Genomic DNA, 12,262 nt, shown 5'->3' with positions numbered 1-12,262 from the left:
ATACATCTGTGGGCTCCTTAAGGATTACACGTCTTACAACTAAGAACAGTGATAAGAACATGGTAAATGAATGGTCTTTAAGTTTAATTTATCCTTTTAATATTTATTCTTTTACTTAAATAAAAAAAACAGGAAGCAGCAATTTAACAAGGAGGGAAGTTAACAATCTACAGCTTATATGGGTTCAACAATATGAAAATCACTATGAAATAGTATTTAACAATTTTTTTACTTACAAAATTGAAAAAAAAAATTTTTTTTTTCAGGTACCAGGGATTGAACTCAGGGGCACTCAACCACTACCCACATCTCCAGCCCTGTTTTGTATTTTATTTTGAGAAAGGGTCTCACTGAGTTGCTTAGCACCTCACTGTTGCTGAAACAGGCTTTGAACTGGCAATCCTCCTGTCTCAGCCTCCCGAGCTGCTGTGATCACAGGCATGCTCCACTGCACCCAGCCACAAAATTGAGATTTCTTATATTCAATCTTTTTCTTTTCTTTTCTTTTTTTTTTTTTTTTTTGGTGGGGGGAGACTGTACTGGGGATGGAAGCTGGGTGTTTTACACTGAGCTACATGCCCATCCCTTTCTTTTTTTTGAGAAAGAGTCTCATCAAGTTGCTAAGCCTGACCTCAAACTTGTGATCCTCCTGCCTCAATCTCCAAAACTGCCTGGATTCTAGGCATATCTGGCTGTTATGTGCACTCTTTTAAAATTAAAAAGAATCCATGGGGTAGACAAGTACAATGGAAACACAAATATTGCAGATTTACTCATTATTGTTTTTTAGGTTCAGAAGCCTAACCTGAAAAACTTTTGGAAAAAACAACTCAATGTCCTTTATGCATCAGATAATCTAATTCATATATTCTGCATGACAACTTTAACAGTAGCCTTCTTTATTCCATTAAATGTTGAGTTTGTAAGTGACAGGCAACAGGGACAGAGAGTAATAAGCAAAATAGTTTTTGTTAGGGAAAAACACTCAAGTGTCTAGCATAATGCTACACACACTAGACTCAACCTAAAACAAACATTTCAAGATATGAAGCCAATTTAAAACATATGCTAAAAATCTTTCCAGCTGTATGCCTTTGGTGAATTATTTAGCCTCCTTCTACAATAGTTTCTTCATCTTTAAAACAGGATAAATAAAAGATCCTTATTGATACTTTATCATCCTTCTGAATCTAACTGCTTTATTCAATGTCCAATGTCTGATTCAGTACATAATAATAGCAACCACTTATGGAACTATTTGTGCCAGAATGGCCGTAAAGTCAAGATGTGAATATTAAGCTATATATGCTTATGGTTCCAACCATTATACCATACTGAAATTTATGTCTTTATATGTCTGTCTTTCATAGCACCCCAAGATATTCCTATTAGGTAAAGACAGTTCATATTTATTTATTTATTAAAACTATTCCCCAATCAACTGATATCTGCTGAACTGACAACTAGACATTCATATGGGAAAGAAATAAAAACTTTTAATCTTTACCTTGCTCTACAGAAAAATTCTAAAAGGTCAGATGTGGTGGCACACACCTGTAATTTCAGTGATGGAGGCTGAGGCATGAGAATTGCCAGTTCAAAGTCAGCCTCAGAAACTTAAGGAGGCCCTAAGCACTTTTTGAGAACCTGTCTCAAAAATTATAAACAAAAAAGGATGGGAATATGGCTCAGTGGTAGAACACGCCTGGGGGTTCAATCACCAGCATATGTACACACGCACACACACGCGCGTGCACACACACACACAAACAAAAAGGATAACAGACCTAAATGTAGCAGGCAGAAAATAAAAATCTTGAAAAGAAAATCTTCATGACCTTAAAAACAAAGGTTTAAACTTTATAGACAGGATGCAAAAAGCACCACCCATAAATTAAAAAGTGGATAAACTGGACTTAATCAAAATTAAAATTGTGTTACAAACAATACCACCAATAAAATGAAAAGACATTCCACAGCATGGGAGAAAATATTTGTAAAACATGTATCTGGTAACGTGCTTCTAGAATACAAAGAACTATTATTATAACTCAATAAGCTGACAAATAACCCAATAAAACAGAAAAAGATCAGAACACTTTATAAAAAAGATATATGAAGCCAGGCATGCTAGTGGATGTCTGTAATCTCAGCGACTAGGGAGGCTGAGACAAGAGAATCACAAGTTCAAGGCCAGACTCAGCAATTTATTGAGGTTGTAAGCAACTTAGTGAGGTCCCACCTCAAAATAAAAAATAAAAAGGGCTGGGGATGTAGCTCAGTGATAAAGTGTCCCTGGGTTCAATTCCCAGCATCACCAAAAAAAAAAAAAGGTTATGAATATGAAAGGCAAATAAAAACATGAAACCATAATAACATCTACTATGCACCTATCAGAAAGGTTCTAATTTAAAAACTGACAATCGTTAGGTGCTTACAAGAACACAAACAACCTAGAACTCTCAATCACTGCTGAAAGGAATGCAAAATGGTACAGCCACTTTGGAAAAATCTGAGTTTCAGAAATCTCATATGTAGGTATCTACCAAAGAGAAATGAAAACATATGTCTACACAAGGGCTTTTTGCAAGTGTTCATAGTAACCATATTCAAAACAGACAAAAGCTAGAAACCCAAATATCCTTCAAATAGTAAATGGATAAATATGGAATACTACTCAGCAATAAAAAAATATACTAATTCCTAAAAAGGAATGCAATATTTAAGTAATTGTCAAAACCTTTTTCTTTTTTCGGTGGTTACACAATTGAATACTAAAACTCCCCAAAGTGTACACTTAAATACTATTTTAGGTAAATTAATAAGCCTAAAATTAAAATTTATCAAATGATTTACATCTGGCACACTGCCAGATGCCTACAGGATCAACTTTTACCTATTGATACCCAAAACAATCTCATGTTCAACATACCTAAAATTAAATTCAATACCTTCTTTGCCTGCCAACTCTCTCCCCTAACTCTAACCAGCTTTCTGCCGACCATTTTATCAGTCAAGAGCACTCATGTTCAGTCACCTCAACAGTCTCCATTACTGTTACTGCATCCTTCCCTTCCATTCCTATTTATGACTATTTGTTTAAATCTTCATTACCACATGCCTGGCATACTGCTAAATGGCCTTCACAATGATCTCCTTGCCTTTCATATATGTGTACTCTCCTGTAAACAATCATGCAAATATGAAGCCTAAATTATTTTTTCATAACATACCTAAAAATGCCCCAAAGGCTCCCTCATTGAACCCTCTTATAAGGCCAGTTTGCACTGTTCACTATACTTTGAAAACTTTCTCAGCATTATCCCTACTCAAAATGGTCTCTTCTACTTAGTTTTAAACAAGTCCTATTCTCTCCAATGAGTATTCTTTTAGTATTTGGCTTACAATTCTATCTCCAAATTTCACTGAATTGAAATATATATACCAGAATCTTTTCATCTCTATAGTTTGTCTTTCCACCACACCAATAGTTTTAGGAGAAAAATTCTGAAATATAACTTTCCATCCCTCAAAGAGCACTCATAGCAACAGACAAGTAGTACTTATGGATTCTGATTATCAAACCTAGGAATTAGGAAAATTGTTCAAATTGATGAAAACTATCAATATTCCTAAAATTTTCTTTTAACACACTGAAGGTTTCCTTTTCTTTTTCTTTTTTTTTTTTTTTTTTTTGTGCTGGGATTGAACTCAGGGCCTTGTGCATGCGAGGCAAGCACTCTACCAACTGAGCTACTTCCCCAGCCCCTGAAGGTTTCTGATCTAACACACAAAAAATTTTCCTTTTCCATGTCAAGAAATTCAGTCAACTTATAGAGGTAAAATGAACAAAGCAAACATCAAAATTAGCCCTGTGATAGTCTACAGTGGACATATATGTATATATATTATACAGTATATAGAATATGGTATATATTATAGACATATGACATATAGACTATGTATTCTACCATGGATCTATAATAACTTATTATATTACCTTGAATTTACAAATTCCTTTCTTGTTTAAAGTTCACAATATGTTCATAATCTGAATCATAAACCAAAGTAGAATAGAGAAGATGTTTGCTTAAGGAAAAGGAAAAGCTAACAATTCCTTTCAATCTAGACACCTTTCTTCCACTTAAGTTTACTTTGGCTTTTTTTAAAAAAATGTTTCTGGGAATCAAACCCAAGGCCTGGAGCATATTATACAAGTACTGTACCACAGAACTACACCTACAGATCTTTTTTAATTTTTCTTTTTTACTGTTTTTTTGTTTGTTGTTTGTTTTTAATTTTGAGACAGGGTCTTGCCAAATTGCCCAGGCTGGCCTCGAACTTGCAATCCTCTCGCCTCAGGCTCCTGAGTAACTGGGATTACAGGTGTGCACTACCACACCCATACATGGTGTGACTTAAGCTTCCTGAAGGCAAAGAACATATCTTTCTAAAGGAAAAATACTACTCTAGATTGCCCAAACAAAATAATTCGGTACAGCCTCCGCTGATGGCTGAAAGGTATAACCTGTGACAGGCTAACAATGCTTGAGGTAGAGCAACTGGTCCTGGCAGCAGATAAATAAAAAAGAAAAGGGAAGTCCTATTTCCTCCTATACCAAAATAGGCTGCAGAATAATAAGTCCTTTGACTTAATCTTCTTTCTCTCCTCTGTTTTACAAATACATCAATTACTAAAATTCTAGTAGTTTCTTAAAAAGAAATTTTATAGCACCCAAATATACATAAGGAACTAGGATCAGGGAATTTAAAAAACTTTAGAAGCACTCCAATATACTCCTTTGAGAGTGAAGAGAGGTAGCACTGGTATAGAGAGTAAAAGGAACGAACCTGTGATCAGGTGCTAGGTTTTAAATTCTGGCTCTGTACATATATTAGTTGTGTCACATGAGACAAATCATACAACCATCACTTCTCTATCTGTAAAATGGTAGCACCTATTCTGCTGAATTTGTGAGGTTAAAGCAAGTGAGAGCATCCTAGCAGTGTCTAGAATATAGTAGTTGTTAAATATCAACTAAACAGACTCTCAATTATTTTACTAATACCCACTATTTGACCTTCTGCCAGGTACATTTTTAAAAGTTGAGATCTGTGCTACCTGAGCAGCTGGTCAACATATGCAACTTTTCAAGGAGTTGCTAATGCCTTTTCCTTTTATCTATCTGTGACATTAACTGAAGCTTTGGCAAGTGAAACGTCAGAGAACAGACTGGGCAAATAAACATTTTGTTTAAAGAATGTCACATTTTCTATCTTTTGTAATCACAAAAATCAAATTAACTATTTACCTTCATCATCATCATCTCTGTCTTTCTCTTCCAATGCTTGTTTTTCCAACTGTCTTGCTACCTCATCCACTGAGGCTCCTGATTCTTTATCAGGTTCCTGTTGCCCTGTTGATCAAATAAAATAGCATGAACCAAATGTAATAAGGATACTTCCCCACTAGAATATGTTCTAATGATCCCTGGATAGCTTACAAGTGCTTCTTGATAAGTGCTCAGGAAACAAAAACAGAAACATTATTTCAAATATAATTTGTTAAGTGACAGAAAAAAAAAAAAATCATCCATACCTATACAGTAATGTCTGTTAATTCATTCAACAAAATATCTATTACATATGCTAGCAGGTAAAGGATAAATAAAAGTGAATTGGTCCCTATCCTTATTATAGTTTAACTTTTAAAAGTATTCAACACATTCAACAAATACTTTAATTACTAGACAAGTACCTATCTAGTAATTAAGTATCTAATACAGGCAACAGTGCTGAAGGCCTTAAGAAGGATTCAGACAGAACACACCTAGCTCTGTGAAGAAAGCAGCTATCACAATGAACTGGGTTTAAAAAAAAAAATCAATCAATCAATCAAAATAAATAGAAAAAGTCCATTACTAAAATACAAATTTTTGAACATCTAAGCACAAGACAAGCCCCAAGCTCTGAAAGTGATTACAATCTAGCTGTATGAGCAATATGTGTAGAAAGAGTGAAACCAGGTAGCACATAATGAAATGACATTCTGGTTACTGAAAAGGATTTACATTGAGAGATACAACTGTTAAAAATATATTAGGATCATTCTACTGAACACCTTCAAGAACAACTGCAGAATTTGGATTTCATCCGAAAGCCAAACAGCCACCGGAGTATGCCCTAGGATTAAATTTTGCTCTGGAAGAGACCCAGCAAAGCTACAACTTTCCCTCTTCCATCTAATCAAAGTTTCAGAAAGATGTTGATTAGTCCTGTCCACCTTCATTTTCACTCTGGCCTCTCCGTTTTTGTCTCAAAGTATCTCTAGCTTATCTTAATTAAAAACAGGTAAAAATATGTTTTCCTAAAATGAAGGAGTTGGTGAAACAAAAACAGTGACTTCTCAAAACACTGAAGATCCTAGCTAATAAAACGATCCCACTGTGTACCTTCGGTTGTTTTCCCTGCCTCAGCAGTAGATTTGGAGGTTACTGCTTGAGAAGTTCCATTCAGAGCCAAAGCATATCCCTTCTGCATTGCCTGAAAGTGGTATCATAACTCGGGCCTGAAGGCCCTAATGCTTGACGATGCTGTGGAATTAGGCAGGTGAAAATTCGCACCACCATAACCAGAAATCCTCGGGGACACGCGGGCAAACACACATATACACAGACCCCAAAAGTGCAACCTGCAACAACCACCCCCACGTAAACCCGGATGTGGGGGGCCATCGGGTCAGGCTATACGCTTGCCCACCGCCATCCTCGATCAAAATACGTGTCAGGTAGCTCTAGCAAAGTGGCAGCATTGCGATTTTTGAGGAGGGCCCCAAACCACGCGGAAGATGGTAGAGCTTGTTGTGTGAATGGTTTCATGTCCGCTCCATGGTCTGCGTGGGAACTGAGTCCTGGCAAAATAGGGGCGCCGGCCCAGCGACCCCAGGGCTACCTCATGCGAAGCCGAGGCAATCTTCTACCTCATCTCTGCCCCCAAGAGCCTTCTAGCCGCACAGAGAGGGAAGCCGCCTCTCCCCAGCCTGGGAATCTGGAGCCCGGCCTTGCCCCTCTCTCCGGCCTGGGAATCCATTCAGACCAGGGCTCCGGGTCCCCGGTCCCTGCCACCCGCGCCGAGCCTGAGCCAAGTCGTTCGGCCATTCCTGGTAGGGACTGGGAAAACATGACTCCCCTTACCTGCGGTTGCCCCTTTACTCTTCTTCTTCTTCCGTCTTTTTTTCTTGGCTGCTTCCTCAGCCGTAGAGGCAGCTCCCTCCTCCCTGTCGTCTGGATCCAAGTCGCCATTCAGGTGGCTCCCGGAGGCCGCTGCCTCCTCCACGCCCGCCATGTTGCCCGAGAGAGCGCGAGGGAGTAAGACAGAGCGGCGAGGGCCCGCTCCTTCTTCACCCACCTACACCAGCGACGCCGGAAGCTGCTCTCGATGGTAGGGGCGCGGGGGATGCTGGGACGGCGGAGGCCTGGACTGCGGAGTCTGGCTCCCCGCGGCCGGCGCGCGCCTCAGTTCCTGGCCGCTGTGGGCTAGGGACTGACCTGGCCGCTGACTGGTCCCAAGCCTCGGGCGTTCCCGGCGCAAATCTGCCTGCGTACAGTCAGCTTGAAGGGGGACCTTCGGCTCCGGAGCGAGCTGGAGAAATCTGTGCCTGCTCTGTAGAGAGGGCGACCTGCAAGAGGAGGGGCGTGTTGACCCGAACCGAAAATTTTAATAATCCTGATTTATAAATCGTACGAGAAGCAGCAAGCGGAGCTTTAAAACAGTGTGTTCGCTGTATACATCCCTTTGTGTGTGTGTGTGTGTGTGACTCTCAAGGACTGCGTCGTTAGTCACAGCTCGGGGCAAAGCTGTCTAGGCACTTAATTTTGGCAGCTGGATTTCCGTGTTTCGTGGACCGTAAACCTCGGATGATTCAAGATGGGAGCCCCTCACCCTTCTCTCGTTTTCTGATACTTGACAAGAATTACAGACAAGAATTACATCTGACAGATGAGGATACACAGCTTCTCCCAATGAGGCAACAGTTCACACTTCACCTCTATTTCCAGTCCCCCTGCTTTTTGGACTTAAGACTTTTTTTTTTTTTTTTTTTTTAAGTTGTAGATGGACACAATACCTTTATTTTATTTATTTGTTTTTTTAATGTGGTGCTCAGGATCGAACCCAGTGCCTCACTCATGCTAGGTGAATGCTCTATCACTGAGCCACAATTCCAGCCCTGAATTTTACCTATTTATTTACCTCTAACCATTTATAAGAGATCCTCTTGTTCACACTGCAGTTTGAGATTTAATATGTGGTCTTAGTAGATTGCGATTGGCTATCCAAGCCAACTCTTTAATTTCTACCAAATATGAGTCTTTGTTCACCTGCAGAACTTAGGTGTTTTCATCAGTTTTTTGTTTTCTTGGGGGGTAACAGGGATTGAACTCAGGGGCACTGGATCACTGAGCCACATCCCCAGTCATATTTTGTATTTTATTTAGCGACAGGGTCTCACTGAATTGCTTACCGCCTCGCTGTTGCTGAGGCTGGCTTTGAACTTGCGATCCTCCTGCCTCAGCCTCCGGAGCCGCTGGTAGTGCAAGGCATGCGCCACCGCACCAGGCAGGAGAAATTTTTTGGGTCAGGAAATACTTTTTATCTCGTTCTGAGTGGTGGCGCGACCGCAACCGGCTTTCCATCAATTTTAACCCTTTGTGTTCCGACGTTCCATATATAGGACACACATAGAAGTTTACAAAAACTTAAGTTGAGCAACAAAGTTAACGGTACTGGGTGTGTGTGTGTGTGTGTGTGTGTGTGAATATACATATATACATGCATGTCATATACGTATACATAGGTATATATTTCATATGTGTACGTCCCTATATAGGGACCCAAGCTTCATTGACATCAAAATGTCTGTAAGGGTCTCCTTGCTAATAGTTTTTTTTTAAAACCTTTACACAGGCTCTGATCATAGCCCCTAAAGTGTCATATCTGATGGATGTGATGTACCTCCTGTCTTCCCCTCCCCTTCTCCTTCCTCTAATCTACTAGAATTCCTTTCTCTCATCTACTAATTTGTATTCAATCTGTTCTTTATGTAATCTTATTCTCCCCCCCCTTCACTCTGACTTCTTCATATGATAGAAAACATTCAACCTTTGAGTTTCTGAGTTTCACTAACTTCACTTAGTAAGATTTTCTCCATTTCCATTCATTTACCAGCAAATGCCATAATTTCATTCTTTTTAATGGCTGTCACTCATTCATTCTTTCATCCATCCATTCAGTGTCCAATATGTGCCTGGATCTGAAAACCCAGAGAGACAAAAACAGAATTTTTGTCATCATGAAGTCAACTAAGAAAAACAGACATTATTCAACTGATTATGCTAATAATGATACATTTGCAACTATTGATATTACAGCACATTAATAAGGGGATTTGCCTAGACAGAATTGTCCAGTAAAGCTTCCCCACTGATATAGCAATTAGGCTGAGATCTGAAGGATAAGTAGACAAAGTGGGGGAGAGAGGACATTCCTGGCAAAGGGAAGAGATCTTCGCTGCATTTTTAAAAGGACACATGGATTCTAATATTAGAGTGGTCATTTAGCTATAACTTTCTCTGCATAGTCACGTCAACTTTTTTGAACCTCGGGACTGGAAAGATAAGTACAGGCTTTGGAGGAAAGAAAATGATGAGAGGAGTGCTTACAGGTCCTTTTAGATGATACTTAGGGCTTTGTCCTTTGTACTAAGAGCAAAGGAAACCCTTAAATATTGTAATAGGTGAGGTGACCATTAACCTGCTGATATTTGCAGTTAGCATGATAAAATTCAGAAAAGATCATCAAGGCTGCAGTGTACAGAGTAGATTTGAGTGTAGTCAGGCAAGAGACGACTGAGGCTCAGACCAGAGTGATGATGGATATGATGATAAATGAATGTGCTCAAGAAACAGTTGGAAGATTAAAAGGAGAAGAACTTGGTGATTAATTGTATAAGGGAGTTGAAGGAGAGGGAAATATCTGGGAGGCCTCTTATGTTTGTGAAGGTAAGAATGGATGAATGGTCGTGTCAACCGCAGAGATAGGAAAATAGTCCTATATTTGAAGGGGAAGATCATGAGTTTGATATGAGATGTACAGAGTGTGAGGTGTCTCAGGGTATCCGTGTGGGTGTGTTGAGAAGGCCCATGACTATAAGAAGCTAGAGCTCTGAAGAAAAGATGAGGCCAAGAATAAAAATGTGATCGCCAGCTAATAGATGGGAATTGAACCTTGACAAAGATAGGATTAACAATTTATTTGGATCTAGACTTAGGAGTCCGTACTAGTACGGACTATCCACTGTGGTAGCCACTAATCACATATAGGTTTTAAGGACTGAAAGTGCTGGTAGTTCAACTTGAGATATGCTGTAAATTAGAAGGACATCAGATCACGAAGACTTAATACCAAAAGAATAATATAAAATCTCTCATTGACACTTTTACCTTGATTACCTGTAGAAATGATAAATTTTTAGATATTGAGTTAAATAAAAGCACAATTATGATCAATCATTATCTGTTTCTTTTTGCTTTTTAAAATGTGACTACTGGGAATCTAAAATCACATAATAGGTCTCATAATATTTCTATTGGACAAAGTAAGTTTAGAGTAAGAAGAAAAAAGGACCTAGGACTAAACCTTGGGGAACATTTAATGGGGAGGTGGGGCAGATGAATAGTCAAAGAGAACTGAAGAGGCAGTCAGAGAGGAAGAGATGAGGAGGTATTTATTATTTCAGAAGCCTCAGGAAGAGAGTCTAGCAAAGGAGGGTGTGACTGACTGTGTTGAGTGCAGTAAGAGGTCAAATAAGAGGAATGGAGAAGGTCAGATGTATGCAGTAGCATGGAAGCCATTGGTGACCTCCGCAAGAGCTATGTAGGCAGAGAAATCAACGCCATAGTAAAGAAGGTTGAGGAAGGAGTGGGAGATAGGAAAATGGAGAACCCCCTCACCAAGTTTCAGGTTTGTCACTTCCTCTGAGAATCCTTCCACAGTCCTCTAAATCAGGTCCCCTCTTACAACCTCTCATGGAATTTTTTTTTTCCAGTTCTGGGGTTGGAACCTAGGGCCTCACACATGCTAAGCAAGCTCTCTACTACTAAGCTACAGTCCCAGCACCACTTTAAATTTTTAACCTTCTCTTCATGGTATCTCCTCTACCCTGAGCTCCACAAGGCAGTACCCATGCATATTTTGTACCTTATCACCAATACCTACCTGTAATCTAGAACATAGTAGGAGCTTAGTAAATGTTCATTGTATAACTAGAAGGGCTCATTGTATAATAAGAAGTGGCAAGCACCACTTTACATTATCTCATTATAATGTACTTTGGCTCCCCTCCCCCCCCCCCCCCCCCCAATGCTGAGGTTCAAACCCAGGGCCTCATGCTTGGTAGGCAAGTGTATATCACCAGCGCAAATTTAGGCAACTTGTACGAGGTCATATACCAAATAAATGGCAGAGCTGGAATCCAAATTCAGGCTATCAGACACCAGAAGTTTAATAGCTCTGTCTTCTGCCTTCCCAATTGAATTTTTAAATCAATTCAGTTAATAATGATTATAAACTAGGGCAAATTTTGCTCAGTGGAAGATAAAAACATAAATAAGAAACAAATCAATTCCCTCAATAAGACAGGCATCTAAGTAAATAAAGTGTTATATTTTTTCTTATGTCATATGTTCTTTTTCTAGTCCAAGCTAGTCTATTAGAAAGTCAAGGAATTTTGAAGGAGCCTAAAAGTTCTTCCAAGTTACTGCCAAGCACTTTTAAACATCATAATAACTAACATCTGCTACATCAAAAATACCTTTAAGATTTGTCATGAATCTTCCCAGTTCCTCTCTAAGTTCCGGAAACACTTGAACCATGATTTACTTCTACATTAGATTCAGCCCGGCAGTCACAGAGTGTTGGAGACAGGGTCTATGGGTCAACAGATGAGTATTGACAAAGGGGTTCTGGGTTATCTACAGAACTATCACTGAAGTTTGTTCACTGGGGGGAAAAATGAGGTGATGTGGGAAGCCATCCTTATTTAGCAGAATCAGACTAGGTTGAGCCATGGGACCCAGAGGCTCTTCTAGGAACTGCTGGGAAGCATGTGGTACTGCATTGGAGTGGTTCCCTGTCCCCTTCTGGAATTTTCCCCTAAGAGAATGGCTTCTAGGAACTGCTGGGAAGCATGTGGTACTGCATTGGA

At 39.5% G+C, this 12,262-nt stretch overlaps 1 protein-coding gene across 1 annotated transcript in view; it reads right to left on the bottom strand.

Annotated features, from left to right (window-relative positions):
* The window catches only part of METAP2 (methionyl aminopeptidase 2), a 37,090-nt gene extending 29,639 nt beyond the window's left edge, over positions 1-7,451 (bottom strand). The window contains exons 1-2 of the mRNA XM_079142426.1: positions 7,194-7,451; positions 5,313-5,417 (exon numbers count right to left, since the gene is read on the bottom strand). Of these exons, the coding sequence (XP_078998552.1) occupies positions 5,313-5,417; positions 7,194-7,344 (256 nt within the window). The 5' untranslated portion in view covers positions 7,345-7,451. The remainder of the gene's footprint in view (positions 1-5,312; positions 5,418-7,193) is intronic.
* Between the last annotated feature and the right edge of the window lie 4,811 nt (positions 7,452-12,262).

This window comes from Sciurus vulgaris (assembly GCF_902686455.1).
Source record: "Sciurus vulgaris genome assembly, chromosome: 5".
NCBI classification, from domain to species: domain Eukaryota; kingdom Metazoa; phylum Chordata; class Mammalia; order Rodentia; family Sciuridae; genus Sciurus; species Sciurus vulgaris.
The sequence above is the reverse complement of the archived record's forward strand: the minus strand, read 5'-3'. Positions and strand labels throughout refer to the sequence as shown.